General features: G+C 44.3%; 1 protein-coding gene and 3 non-coding genes across 6 annotated transcripts in view; all 4 read left to right on the plus strand.

Annotated features, from left to right (window-relative positions):
• LOC118941396 (E3 ubiquitin-protein ligase DTX4) overlaps positions 1-2,232 on the plus strand; it is a 36,446-nt gene extending 34,214 nt beyond the window's left edge. For all 3 annotated transcript variants that reach the window (XM_036953905.2, XM_036953906.2, XM_090210173.1), the window contains one exon: positions 74-2,232. In XM_036953905.2, the coding sequence (XP_036809800.1) occupies positions 74-295 (222 nt within the window). In that variant the 3' untranslated portion in view covers positions 296-2,232. The remainder of the gene's footprint in view (positions 1-73) is intronic.
• A 9,884-nt stretch (positions 2,233-12,116) lies between these two features.
• Positions 12,117-12,188, plus strand: trnae-cuc (transfer RNA glutamic acid (anticodon CUC)). The gene has a single exon. It is a non-coding gene; the product is annotated as a tRNA-Glu (tRNA).
• Positions 12,189-13,778: 1,590 nt separating this feature from the next.
• trnae-cuc (transfer RNA glutamic acid (anticodon CUC)) lies at positions 13,779-13,850 on the plus strand. Its single transcript has one exon. It is a non-coding gene; the product is annotated as a tRNA-Glu (tRNA).
• A 1,132-nt stretch (positions 13,851-14,982) lies between these two features.
• trnae-cuc (transfer RNA glutamic acid (anticodon CUC)) lies at positions 14,983-15,054 on the plus strand. The gene has a single exon. It is a non-coding gene; the product is annotated as a tRNA-Glu (tRNA).
• Positions 15,055-15,479: the final 425 nt, after the last annotated feature.

Consider the following 15,479-nt stretch of genomic DNA (forward strand, 5'->3'; position numbering starts at 1 on the left):
CCTCTCCCTTTACCTCCTCTCTCTCTCCCTCCACCTCCTCTCCCTCCACATCCTTGCTCTCTCTCTCCCCCAGGTACTCAGACTCCTGCTGACCGCGTGGGACCGGCGCCTGGTCTTCTCAGTGGGCACGTCCAGCACCACAGGCGAGTTGGACACGGTCATCTGGAACGAGGTACACCACAAGACGGAATTTGGCTCCAACCTCACGGGCCACGGCTACCCCGACCCTAGCCATCTAGACAACGTCCTGGATGAACTGAAAGCACAGGGCATCACCGAGGAAGAGGAGCAATGATAGGAGGAAGAGGAGGAGACGGGACGATGAATTAATTCAGACTCTACCAGCACTTAAATGGGGTGGCGGTTTGGTGTAGAGGGGAAAGGTCCAATTACACTTTGGAAGATTCTCTGAAGATGCTGATTGATTGGAGGGTCCTAGAGGTTTGGGAAATCACACAAGCACACAGTGGAGTGTTAGGGTGTTTGTTTGAGTGATGGCACAGGAGCGAGGGAACGAGAGAGAGAAATAGGCTCAGGCTTTGTTTAGATTTGACTGTGGTCAAAATGATGACTACACTGGTATAGTTAGGTACTAGCTAAATAAATTACAAAGAGTTGAGAGACGGTACCAAGTTATTTACTAACTAATTTACACTACTAAAAGAGAGCGAGAGAGAGAGAGAGGGAGAGAGAGAGAAAAGGATAGAAGAGATCAAGAGACTGAGGGAGAGAAAGGACAAAGATTGAGAGATGTGAAAGGGAGGGGGAAGGGTATTAAGAAAGGAGGAAGAGAATAGAGCGAGCAAACGAGAGAGAAGATGGCAAGAGAATGAAGCTAGTATTAAATAGGAGTAGGGTAAATTAACTTAGAAATGGTACTACTTTAGCAGAGACACAGGAAGAGAGTGAGAGAGAGAGAGGGGAGGGAGAGACAGACAGACAGACAGACGTGCCTATAGTAACCACCTGCTTGAGTTTGATTATCAAGTGGCTTGTGCCCGTTGTGACTGTTTATATGTGTAGTCAGACGCCACCTAGTGGCCACTCTACTGAAAATACATTCAAAACACTGAATGTGACGAACAAAACAAACAAATCACACATTTCTTTTGATAATGATACTCCGCTTATGTTTGTATAATGAATGCATTGTCGTTATTGTCTTCATGTAACATCATTCCATGCGTCATACCTCTTTACATATATTTCAAAATTGTATTTTATACTCTGAATGATTTGAAGTCGTGGGATGTTGTATGTTATGATACGATGACAGTTAGCCCAGAAGATATATATGGTACTACCCATAAAACAACCTTGATGGGTACTGGGAATGACTTCTTTCCCTTCCTTTACAATTCAGATAGTTGTTGATTCTGAACCGATGTCTTGCTGTTTGTACTGTATGTACCCGTTGTATGTATGGAAAAGGGGGACATGTCAATAAATCGAGTGCTGCTTACTTTTATAAAGGAGACGAGCATTTGAGATTCCCTGGGAAGACGCACTTGAGAAATGGGCCATGATATGAGCCGCCAGTGTTTGAAACCAGGTGAGAAGACACCAGGAACCCAGAACTTAAATATTGGACAGGTTGTGGTGTGTTGGTGGCTGAGGAGGGAGTCCGATAAGGAACATAATAGCCTGTGAAGAAGAACTGAGTTTTATCATTGCATTAATGACCAGACTAAAACCAATAAATACCTCACTATTAAACAAACAACATCCGTAGCATATCCACACTGTAACGGATATACAAAATGTCTGCCTCCATTTCATTGGCTGGATTGGCTTCAATGCAACAGATTGGGTGGGCAGTGTAATGCCATTCTTGTGTAGAATGTCGTTAGAATGCGTCTACCTCCTGCCGGCAAACAGTGTCTTTGGTCTTGTTCCTTATGGAGACCCTGTGCATCACCGGCCACTACGCCTGTCCGGTCTCAGAGTTGGGTCTATGAAGGACCTATTTATAAGGATGTTGTGTGTGTGTGTGTGTGTGTGTGTGAGCTCATGCATATAACGTATGCATGCCTTTATACATGACATGCGTTTTAATGTGTACTGTTTGTACATCAACGTGTTTTGAGGTATGATTCTGTTACTAAACAGCACACTTTTTTACCCCATTAATATCATGATCCGCTTTTCTGTTCTTTCTTTTAAATTGTCTGTTAACACTTTATCATTATTATTTAAATTAAACAAGTTAACAGTTGTCTTGATCAAATGGTATATCCAGCTCTTTCTCATTTTGTACGTAAGTGTTGTTAGTGTCTGTCATTTTTTTTGTCATCTTTCTTACGGTTGAGTTGACAACAGATAGTACTTTTCTTTTATCCACGGTGTACAGAAGGTCTGTATACTACGTGTATTTTCATTGTGAAAAGGAATTTGAAGGTAGACTTTTTCTGACTATAATGTAATGTACTTTCACACCAAGCCACTAAGGGTGGCCTTCCCTCCTCCTGGAGACCTACTGCAGGTGGAGGCTTTTGTTCCAGCTCTGCTTTACCGTTGCCTGACGACTCATCCTGAATTTAATTCTGCTTCTCTATCGATCACTCCACAGGGCAGGGATGGGCAACTCCAGTCCTCTGGGGCCATCCCTCGCAAACACAGCTGATTAAGCTAATTGCGATGTAAACTGAAGATGGATTATTTGCGGCTTATTGGACTGTGTTAGCTGGGGCTAGGGAGAAAACCAAAATGTGCACCCCTTGGGGTCTCGAGTTTGGGAAATGCTGGTCTAGGCCCAACCCATCTCAATCTACTAACATTCTGCTCATCGGGGAACCTCAGCGGAATCAGGTGTGGTATAGCAGGGCTGGAACAAAAGCCTGCACCCCCAGCCTTTCAGGGGGAGGGTTTGCCACCCCTTCCCTATGTCCCCTTTCCCCATTCAGATGACCCAGTTGTTCATCCTCGACTACAACCTCAAGTGTATTTTTATGTGTACAGTCTTCACACAGCATCCCTTCATCGTTGTCCAATTGTTCATTTGAGGGGAACATGAGAGGTGTTTTACCTCATTCTTGGTGAAGAGGTTGGGAAGGGTGCTGGGTGTAGTGAAAAAAAAAGTGATGCATTAAAAAAATGTGCGTACACCAAAAACAATTGCTGGAATACGAATGATTAATACAAATAAAGAATCGAATGAAGAGTTGTTTGTTTTTTATTTGATTTCCTGTTCTGAAATATAAGCTGACTGACCACTGGTTTGATCAGACAGAGAACCCCTCTATTTGCCACAGTAGGTTACTGGTTTGATCAGACAGAGAACCCCTCTATTTGCCACAGTAGGTTACTGGTTTGATCAGACAGAGAACCCCTCTATTTGCCACAGTAGGTTATGAACTGGCTGCAGCCCTAAACTTAAAGTGGATTGTTCTTCTACTTCGCTCAAAGCCTCGCGTTCAACTGCCGAATGTCTTTTAAACCTAGAAGTTGACCTCTTTACTTTCACGGTATGACGCTCAAAATAGATCTAATATATTTACTGTGTATTGCAATGTAGTTGTCGCCATATCAAGCCCGGGTACTTTATTGCGAAATAGTGGAGTTAACGTGGTTGATCGCTACAGTATCTAGCTAGCAGCAGGCCGGCGGTCAGATGTCAAAGCTGTGGCTAGCTAAAGTAGCTGACATTAGTTCCAGAGAGCCTACTATTGCAAATAGCTGCCAAAAATAACTGACTGGTTATATATGAGCTACAACAATTATGTAGATACAAAATACTTTTGTCTACTACATTTTGTGGTAACATCTAACAATGGAACTTGTGATGGATCAGTTGAATTGCTCTACCAAAATAATCCAATGTGCCAATTACCTATTGCTGGATTTACACTCCCATTCCACCAGGAACAGTCTATCGAGCATTACATATAGTGAAGTTAAAAAAAACTAACGATATGTTGGTGTTTTTTTCTATTTTATTAAGATCCCCAATATGAATTGATTTTACATTTAGATCAGATCAGGCAAAAGCCTGGCTAGCTCAGTCGGTAGAGCATGAGACTCTTTTGCTGCTGGCATTATTACCAGTGTTCTTTGCGTTAGATATACTAAGGATAAAGAATTACTTACTAATGTACACTAATCTGGATATTGATAGTGCTTCTTCAAACACTGAGTTCTGCATATCAATGATGATATTGATGACTCATAAAATAGCAGTACTTTTGTGCCCTATAGCAACACTTTGTTTGTACTAGTCAATATGCCCAGCCAGTCCAGAAACAACCCATAGCACCATATCAACCCATTAAAATAGTGGTAGTCAAAGTTGGGGTCGTGACCCCAGTGGGGTGGGATGGGGCCGCAATAAATTATTGGGGAAAAAATTGGGGTTCCAAGAAATTCTAGCAGCAGAAATGGGTCGGTCCCCCCTGAAAACTCCTTGCGCCAGAACTATCCTTTAAGATCTACTCAAATTTGTTGGCTACGGAGTAAGGGCTAGGGCTTGTTTTTGGGATGGGGCCCATAGGTTCCATGTAGCTTTGAAAATGATTTCTGCAGGACATTAAACATACAGTAACTTTACCATTTCATATTGTGAAGCGATTCATAAACTTTATCCTTCCCTGGTGGTCTAGTGGTTAGGCATTGTCAGTCTCACCACTGTAGCCAAGGTTTGATTCCCGATCAGGAAACTAGTATTTTGCTCCTTGTTTACTGATGCAACCTGTCACAATGAATTTAGTCGGTTGTCGCACATACTGTATGTACCACTTCAAATTGCAAACCGATTTGCCCTGCAGTGTCCTTCCCTGGTGTTCTAGTGGTTCACCAGTCCCTCCTGCAGAAAAGCACCCCCACAACATGATATTGCCACCCCCGTCCTTCACGGTTGGGATGGTGTTCCTTGGCTTGCAAACCTCCCCCTTTTTCCTCCAAACATAACAGTGGTCATTATGGCCAAACAGTTCTGTTTTTCTTTCATCAGACCAGAGGACATTTCTCCAAAAACTAGGGTCTTTGTCCCCAAACTGTAGTCTGGCTTCTTTTCTGGCGGTTTTGCAGCAGTAGCTTTTTCCTTGCTGAGCAGCCTTTCAGGTTATGTCGATATAGGACTAATTTGCTGGTGGATATACAGTGCCTTGCGAAAGTATTCGGCCCCCTTGAACTTTGCGACCTTTTGCCACATTTCAGGCTTCAAACATAAAGATATAAAACTGTATTTTTTTGTGAAGAATCAACAACAAGTGGGACACAATCATGAAGTGGAACGACATTTATTGGATATTTCAAACTTTTTTAACAAATCAAAAATTGGGTGTGCAAAATTATTCAGCCCCTTTACTTTCAGTGCAGCAAACTCTCTTCAGAAGTTCAGTGAGGATCTCTGAATGATCCAATGTTGACCTAAATGACTAATGATGATAAATACAATCCACCTGTGTGTAATCAAGTCTCCGTATAAATGCACCTGCACTGTGATAGTCTCAGAGGTCCGTTAAAAGCGCAGAGAGCATCATGAAGAACAAGGAACACACCAGGCAGGTCCGAGATACTGTTGTGAAGAAGTTTAAAGCCGGATTTGGATACAAAAAGATTTCCCAAGCTTTAAACATCCCAAGGAGCACTGTGCAAGCGATAATATTGAAATGGAAAGAGTATCAGACCACTGCAAATCTACCAAGACCTGGCCGTCCCTCTAAACTTTCAGCTCATACAAGGAGAAGACTGATCAGAGATGCAGCCAAGTTCACTCTGGATGAACTGCAGAGATCTACAGCTGAGGTGGGAGACTCTGTCCATAGGACAACAATTAGTCGTATATTGCACAAATCTGGCCTTTATGGAAGAGTGGCAAGAAGAAATCCATTTCTTAAAGATATCCATAAAAAGTGTTGTTTAAAGTTTGCCACAAGCCACCTGGGAGACACACCAAACATGTGGAAGAAGGTGCTCTGGTCAGATGAAACCAAAATTGAACTTTTTGGCAACAATGCAAAACGTTATGTTTGGCGTAAAAGCAACACAGCTCATCACCCTGAACACACCATCCCCACTGTCAAACATGGTGGTGGCAGCATCATGGTTTGGGCCTGCTTTTCTTCAGCAGGGACAGGGAAGATGGTTAAAATTGATGGGAAGATGGATGGAGCCAAATACAGGACCATTCTGGAAGAAAACCTGATGGAGTCTGCAAAAGACCTGAGACTGGGACGGAGATTTGTCTTCCAACAAGACAATGATCCAAAACATAAAGCAAAATCTACAATGGAATGGTTCAAAAATAAACATATCCAGGTGTTAGAATGGCCAAGTCAAAGTCCAGACCTGAATCCAATCGAGAATCTGTGGAAAGAACTGAAAGCTGCTGTTCACAAATGCTCTCCATCCAACCTAACTGAGCTCGAGCTGTTTTGCAAGGAGGAATGGGAAAAAAATTCAATCTCTCGATGTGCAAAACTGATAGAGACATACCCCAAGCGACTTAGAGCTGTTATCGCAGCAAAAAGTGGCGCTACAAAGTATTAACTTAAGGGGGCTGAATAATTTTGCACGCCCAATTTTTCAGTTTTTGATTTGTTAAAAAAGTTTGAAATATCCAATAAATGTCGTTCCACTTCATGATTGTGTCCCACTTGTTGTTAATTCTTCACAAAAAAATACAGTTTTATATCTTTATGTTTGAAGCCTGAAATGTGGCAAAAGGTCGCAAATTTCAAGGGGGCCGAATACTTTCGCAAGGCACTGTAGATACTTTTGTGACTGTTTCCTCCAGGATCTTCGCAAGGTCCTTTGCTGTTGTTCTGGGATTGATTTGCATTTTTCGACCCAAAGTACGTTCATCTCTAGGAGACAGAGCGCGTCTCCTTCCTGAGCGGAATGACGCCTGCCTGGTCCCATTCTGTTTCTACTTGCGTACTATTGTTTGTACAGATGAACGTGGGACCTTCAGGGGTTTGGAAATTGCTTTGGAGCAGTAGCTTCTTCCTCGCTGAGCGGCCTTTCAGGTTATGTCGATATAGGACTCATTTGCCTGTGGATATAGATACTTTTGTGACTGTTTCCTCCAGGATCTTCGCAAGGTCCTTTGCTGTTGTTCTGGGATTGATTTGAACTTTTCGCACCAAAGTAAGTTCATCTCTAGGAAACAGAGCGCCTGTCTCCTTCCTGAGCGGAATGACGCCTGCATGGTCCCATGCTGTTTCTACTTGCGTACTATTGTTTGTACAGATGAACGTGGGACCTTCAGGGGTTTGGAAATTGCTTTGGAGCAGTAGCTTCTTCCTCGCTGAGCGGCCTTTCAGGTTATGTCGATATAGGACTCGTTTGCCTGTGGATATAGATACTTTTGTGCCTGTTTCCTCCAGCATCTTCACAAGGTCCTTTGCTGTAGTTCTGGGATGGATTTGCACTTTTCGACCCAAAGTACGTTCATCTCTAGGAGACAGAACGCGTCTCCTTCCTGAGCGGTATGACGCCTGCGTGGTCCCATGGTGTTTATACTTGCGTACTATTGTTTCTACAGATGAGCGAGGTACCTTCAGGCGTTTGGAAATTGCTCCCAAGGATGAACCAGATTTGTGGAGGTCTACATTTTTTTTCTGAGGTCTTGGCTGATTTCCTTTGGTTTTCCCATGGAGTCAAGCAAAGAGGCACTGAGTTTGAAGGTAGGCCTTGAAATACATCTACAGGTACACCTCCAATTGACTCAAAGGATGTCAATTAGCCTATCAGAAGCTTCTAAAGCCATGACATCATTTTCGGGAATTTTCCAAACTGTTTAAAGGCACAGCCAACTTAGTGTATGTAAACTTCTGACCCACTGGATTTGTGATACACTGAATTATAAGTGAAATAATCCGTCTGTAAACAATTGTTGGAAAAATTACTTGTGTCATGCACAAAGTAGATGTCCTAACCGACTGCCAAAACTATAGTTTGTTAACAAGAAATGTGTGGAGGGGTTGACAAACAGGTTTTAATGACTCCAGCCTAAGTGGATGGAAACTTACGACTTCAACTGTATGTACCAGCTCACACTGGGAACCGATTTTCACTCTAGTACCCTTCCCTGGTGGTCTAGTGGTTAGGATTCGGCGCTCTCACCGCGGTGGCCCGGGTTCGATTCCCGGTCAGGGAACTACTCTTTTGCTACATGTTTACTTGTGCAACCTGTCACTATGAATATGGAAGGTTATCGCACATATGTACCAGCTCACACTGGGAACCGATTTCCACTCTAGTACCCTTCCCTGGTGGTCTAGTGGTTAGGATTCGGCGCTCTCACCGCCACGGCCCGGGTTCGATTCCTGGTCAGGGAAATAGTCAGGGAAATAGTCTATGCTTCTTGTTTGTATGTAAACTTCTGACCAACTGGATTTGTGATACACTGAATTATAAGTGAAATAATCGGTCTGTAAACATTTGTTGGAAAAATTACTTGTGTCATGCACAAAGTAAATGTCCTAACCGACTGCCAAAACTATAGTTTGTTAACAAGAAATGTGTGGAGGGGTTGACAAACAGGTTTTAATGACTCCAGCCTAAGTGGATGGAAACTTACGACTTCAACTGTATGTACCTAAGTGTACTCTTTTGCTACATGCTTACTTGTGCAACCTGTCACTATGAATATGGAAGGTTATCGCACATATGTACCAGCTCACACTGTGAACCGATTTGCACTCTAGTACCCTTCCCTGGTGGTCTAGTGGTTAGGATTCGCCGCGCTCACCGCCGCGGCCTGGGTTCGATTCCCGGTCAGGGAAATAGTCTATGCTCCTTGTTTACTTGTGCAACCTGTCACTATGAATTTAGTAGGTTGTTGCACATATTCAAATTGCAAACTGATTTGACCTGCAGTGTCCTTCCCAGGTGTTCTAGTGGTGCACCAGACCCTCCTGCAGCAAAGCACCCCCAACATGATGCTGTGCTTCACGGTTGGGATGTGTTCTTTGGCTTGCGAGCCCTTTTCGATATAGGACTCGTTTGCCTGTGGATATAGACCATTTTGTACCTGTTTCCTCCAGCATCGGTGAGAGCGCCGAATCCTAACCACGGTCCTTTGCTGTAGTTCTGGGATGGATTTGCACTTTTCGACCCAAAGTACGTTCATCTCTAGGAGACAGAACGCGTCTCCTTCCTGAGCGGTATGACGCCTGCGTGGTCCCATGGTGTTTATACTTGCGTACTATTGTTTCTACAGATGAGCGAGGTACCTTCAGGCGTTTGGAAATTGCTCCCAAGGATGAACCAGATTTGTGGAGGTCTACATTTTTTTTCTGAGGTCTTGGCTGATTTCCTTTGGTTTTCCCATGGAGTCAAGCAAAGAGGCACTGAGTTTGAAGGTAGGCCTTGAAATACATCTACAGGTACACCTCCAATTGACTCAAAGGATGTCAATTAGCCTATCAGAAGCTTCTAAAGCCATGACATCATTTTCGGGAATTTTCCAAACTGTTTAAAGGCACAGCCAACTTAGTGTATGTAAACTTCTGACCCACTGGATTTGTGATACACTGAATTATAAGTGAAATAATCGGTCTGTAAACAATTGTTGGAAAAATTACTTGTGTCATGCACAAAGTAGATGTCCTAACCGACTGCCAAAACTATAGTTTGTTAACAAGAAATGTGTGGAGGGGTTGACAAACAGGTTTTAATGACTCCAGCCTAAGTGGATGGAAACTTACGACTTCAACTGTATGTACCAGCTCACACTGGGAACCGATTTTCACTCTAGTACCCTTCCCTGGTGGTCTAGTGGTTAGGATTCGGCGCTCTCACCGCCGCGGCCCAGTTCGATTCCCGGTCAGGGAACTACTCTTTTACTACATGTTTACTTGTGCAACCTGTCACTATGAATATGGAAGGTTATCGCACATATGTACCAGCTCACACTGGGAACCGATTTGCACTCTAGTACCCTTCCCTGGTGGTCTAGTGGTTAGGATTCGGCGCTCTCACCGCCGCGGCCTGGGTTCAATTCCCGGTCAGGGAAATAGTCTATGCTCCTTGTTTACTTGTGCAACCTGTCACTATGAATTTAGTAGGTTGTTGCACATATTCAAATTGCAAACTGATTTGCCCTGCTGTGTCCTTCCCAGGTGTTCTAGTGGTGCACCAGACCCTCCTGCAGCAAAGCACCCCCAACATGATGCTGTGCTTCACGGTTTGGCTTGCGAGCCCTTTTCGATATAGGACTCGTTTGCCTGTGGATATAGACCATTTTGTACCTGTTTCCTCCAGCATCTTCACAAGGTCCTTTGCTGTAGTTCTGGGATGGATTTGCACTTTTCGACCCAAAGTACGTTCATCTCTAGGAGACAGAACGCGTCTCCTTCCTGAGCGGTATGACGCCTGCGTGGTCCCATGGTGTTTATACTTGCGTACTATTGTTTCTACAGATGAGCGAGGTACCTTCAGGCGTTTGGAAATTGCTCCCAAGGATGAACCAGATTTGTGGAGGTCTACATTTTTTTTCTGAGGTCTTGGCTGATTTCCTTTGGTTTTCCCATGGAGTCAAGCAAAGAGGCACTGAGTTTGAAGGTAGGCCTTGAAATACATCTACAGGTACACCTCCAATTGACTCAAAGGATGTCAATTAGCCTATCAGAAGCTTCTAAAGCCATGACATCATTTTCGGGAATTTTCCAAACTGTTTAAAGGCACAGCCAACTTAGTGTATGTAAACTTCTGACCCACTGGATTTGTGATACACTGAATTATAAGTGAAATAATCGGTCTGTAAACAATTGTTGGAAAAATTACTTGTGTCATGCACAAAGTAGATGTCCTAACCGACTGCCAAAACTATAGTTTGTTAACAAGAAATGTGTGGAGGGGTTGACAAACAGGTTTTAATGACTCCAGCCTAAGTGGATGGAAACTTACGACTTCAACTGTATGTACCAGCTCACACTGGGAACCGATTTTCACTCTAGTACCCTTCCCTGGTGGTCTAGTGGTTAGGATTCGGCGCTCTCACCGCCGCGGCCCGGTTCGATTCCCGGTCAGGGAACTACTCTTTTACTACATGTTTACTTGTGCAACCTGTCACTATGAATATGGAAGGTTATCGCACATATGTACCAGCTCACACTGGGAACCGATTTGCACTCTAGTACCCTTCCCTGGTGGTCTAGTGGTTAGGATTCGGCGCTCTCACCGCCGCGGCCTGGGTTCAATTCCCGGTCAGGGAAATAGTCTATGCTCCTTGTTTACTTGTGCAACCTGTCACTATGAATTTAGTAGGTTGTTGCACATATTCAAATTGCAAACTGATTTACCCTGCTGTGTCCTTCCCAGGTGTTCTAGTGGTGCACCAGACCCTCCTGCAGCAAAGCACCCCCAACAAAGCACCCCCAACGGTTGGGATGTGTTCTTTGGCTTGCGAGCCCTTTTCGATATAGGACTCGTTTGCCTGTGGATATAGACCATTTTGTATCTGTTTCCTACAGCATCTTCAGCATCCTTTGCTGTAGTTCTGGGATGGATTTGCACTTTTCGACCCAAAGTACGTTCATCTCTAGGAGACAGAACGCGTCTCCTTCCTGAGCGGTATGACGCCTGCGTGGTCCCATGGTGTTTATACTTGCGTACTATTGTTTCTACAGATGAGCGAGGTACCTTCAGGCGTTTGGAAATTGCTCCCAAGGATGAACCATATTTGTGGAGGTCTACATTTTTTTTCTGAGGTCTTGGCTGATTTCCTTTGGTTTTCCCATGGAGTCAAGCAAAGAGGCACTGAGTTTGAAGGTAGGCCTTGAAATACATCTACAGGTACACCTCCAATTGACTCAAAGGATGTCAATTAGCCTATCAGAAGCTTCTAAAGCCATGACATCATTTTCGGGAATTTTCCAAACTGTTTAAAGGCACAGCCAACTTAGTGTATGTAAACTTCTGACCCACTGGATTTGTGATACACTGAATTATAAGTGAAATAATCGGTCTGTAAACAATTGTTGGAAAAATTACTTGTGTCATGCACAAAGTAGATGTCCTAACCGACTGCCAAAACTATAGTTTGTTAACAAGAAATGTGTGGAGGGGTTGACAAACAGGTTTTAATGACTCCAGCCTAAGTGGATGGAAACTTACGACTTCAACTGTATGTACCAGCTCACACTGGGAACCGATTTTCACTCTAGTACCCTTCCCTGGTGGTCTAGTGGTTAGGATTCGGCGCTCTCACCGCCGCGGCCCGGGTTCGATTCCCGGTCAGGGAACTACTCTTTTGCTACATGTTTACTTGTGCAACCTGTCACTATGAATATGGAAGGTTATCGCACATATGTACCAGCTCACACTGGGAACCGATTTGCACTCTAGTACCCTTCCCTGGTGGTCTAGTGGTTAGGATTCGGCGCTCTCACCGCCACGGCCCGGGTTCGATTCCCGGTCAGGGAAATAGTCAGGGAAATAGTCTATGCTTCTTGTTTGTATGTAAACTTCTGACCAACTGGATTTGTGATACACTGAATTATAAGTGAAATAATCGGTCTGTAAACAATTGTTGGAAAAATTACTTGTGTCATGCACAAAGTAAATGTCCTAACCGACTGCCAAAACTATAGTTTGTTAACAATAAATGTGTGGAGGGGTTGACAAACAGGTTTTAATGACTCCAGCCTAAGTGGATGGAAACTTACGACTTCAACTGTATGTACCTAAGTGTACTCTTTTGCTACATGCTTACTTGTGCAACCTGTCGCTATGAATATGGAAGGTTATCGCACATATGTACCAGCTCACACTGTGAACCGATTTGCACTCTAGTACCCTTCCCTGGTGGTCTAGTGGTTAGGATTCGCCGCGCTCACCGCCGCGGCCTGGGTTCGATTCCCGGTCAGGGAAATAGTCTATGCTCCTTGTTTACTTGTGCAACCTGTCACTATGAATTTAGTAGGTTGTTGCACATATTCAAATTGCAAACTGATTTGACCTGCAGTGTCCTTCCCAGGTGTTCTAGTGGTGCACCAGACCCTCCTGCAGCAAAGCACCCCCAACATGATGCTGTGCTTCACGGTTGGGATGTGTTCTTTGGCTTGCGAGCCCTTTTCGATATAGGACTCGTTTGCCTGTGGATATAGACCATTTTGTACCTGTTTCCTCCAGCATCTTCACAAGGTCCTTTGCTGTAGTTCTGGGATGGATTTGCACTTTTCGACCCAAAGTACGTTCATCTCTAGGAGACAGAACGCGTCTCCTTCCTGAGCGGTATGACGCCTGCGTGGTCCCATGGTGTTTATACTTGCGTACTATTGTTTCTACAGATGAGCGAGGTACCTTCAGGCGTTTGGAAATTGCTCCCAAGGATGAACCAGATTTGTGGAGGTCTACATTTTTTTTCTGAGGTCTTGGCTGATTTCCTTTGGTTTTCCCATGGAGTCAAGCAAAGAGGCACTGAGTTTGAAGGTAGGCCTTGAAATACATCTACAGGTACACCTCCAATTGACTCAAAGGATGTCAATTAGCCTATCAGAAGCTTCTAAAGCCATGACATCATTTTCGGGAATTTTCCAAACTGTTTAAAGGCACAGCCAACTTAGTGTATGTAAACTTCTGACCCACTGGATTTGTGATACACTGAATTATAAGTGAAATAATCGGTCTGTAAACAATTGTTGGAAAAATTACTTGTGTCATGCACAAAGTAGATGTCCTAATCGACTGCCAAAACTATAGTTTGTTAACAAGAAATGTGTGGAGGGGTTGACAAACAGGTTTTAATGACTCCAGCCTAAGTGGATGGAAACTTATGACTTCAACTGTATGTACCAGCTCACACTGGGAACCGATTTTCACTCTAGTACCCTTCCCTGGTGGTCTAGTGGTTAGGATTCGGCGCTCTCACCGCCGCGGCCCGGGTTCGATTCCCGGTCAGGGAACTACTCTTTTGCTACATGTTTACTTGTGCAACCTGTCACTATGAATATCGATGGTTATCGCACATATGTACCAGCTCACACTGGGAACCGATTTGCACTCTAGTACCCTTCCCTGGTGGTCTAGTGGTTAGGATTCGGCGCTCTCACCGCTGCGGCCTGGGTTCGATTCCCTGTCAGGGAAATAGTCTATGCTCCTTGTTTACTTGTGCAACCTGTCACTATGAATTTAGTAGGTTGTTGCACATATTCAAATTGCAAACTGATTTGCCCTGCAGTGTCCTTCCCAGGTGTTCTAGTGGTGCACCAGACCCTCCTGCAGCAAAGCACCCCCAACATGATGCTGTGCTTCACGGTTGGGATGTGTTCTTTGGCTTGCGAGCCCTTTTCGATATAGGACTCGTTTGCCTGTGGATATAGACCATTTTGTACCTGTTTCCTCCAGCATCTTCTGCTGTAGTTCTGGGATGGATTTGCACTTTTCGACCCAAAGTACGTTCATCTCTAGGAGACAGAACGCGTCTCCTTCCTGAGCGGTATGACGCCTGCGTGGTCCCATGGTGTTTATACTTGCGTACTATTGTTTCTACAGATGAGCGAGGTACCTTCAGGCGTTTGGAAATTGCTCCCAAGGATGAACCAGATTTGTGGAGGTCTACATTTTTTTTCTGAGGTCTTGGCTGATTTCCTTTGGTTTTCCCATGGAGTCAAGCAAAGAGGCACTGAGTTTGAAGGTAGGCCTTGAAATACATCTACAGGTACACCTCCAATTGACTCAAAGGATGTCAATTAGCCTATCAGAAGCTTCTAAAGCCATGACATCATTTTCGGGAATTTTCCAAACTGTTTAAAGGCACAGCCAACTTAGTGTATGTAAACTTCTGACCCACTGGATTTGTGATACACTGAATTATAAGTGAAATAATCGGTCTGTAAACAATTGTTGGAAAAATTACTTGTGTCATGCACAAAGTAGATGTCCTAATCGACTGCCAAAACTATAGTTTGTTAACAAGAAATGTGTGGAGGGGTTGACAAACAGGTTTTAATGACTCCAGCCTAAGTGGATGGAAACTTATGACTTCAACTGTATGTACCAGCTCACACTGGGAACCGATTTTCACTCTAGTACCCTTCCCTGGTGGTCTAGTGGTTAGGATTCGGCGCTCTCACCGCCGCGGCCCGGGTTCGATTCCCGGTCAGGGAACTACTCTTTTGCTACATGTTTACTTGTGCAACCTGTCACTATGAATATCGAAGGTTATCGCACATATGTACCAGCTCACACTGGGAACCGATTTGCACTCTAGTACCCTTCCCTGGTGGTCTAGTGGTTAGGATTCGCCGCGCTCACCGCCGCGGCCTGGGTTCGATTCCCGGTCAGGGAAATAGTCTATGCTCCTTGTTTACTTGTGCAACCTGTCACTATGAATTTAGTAGGTTGTTGCACATATTCAAATTGCAAACTGATTTGACCTGCAGTGTCCTTCCCAGGTGTTCTAGTGGTGCACCAGACCCTCCTGCAGCAAAGCACCCCCAACATGATGCTGTGCTTCACGGTTGGGATGTGTTCTTTGGCTTGCGAGCCCTTTTCGATATAGGACTCGTTTGCCTGTGGATATAGACCATTTT

The sequence above is a fragment of the Oncorhynchus mykiss genome, chromosome 19 (assembly GCF_057628025.1).
Source record: "Oncorhynchus mykiss isolate SJ-2025 chromosome 19, ASM5762802v1, whole genome shotgun sequence".
Classification (NCBI taxonomy): domain Eukaryota; kingdom Metazoa; phylum Chordata; class Actinopteri; order Salmoniformes; family Salmonidae; genus Oncorhynchus; species Oncorhynchus mykiss.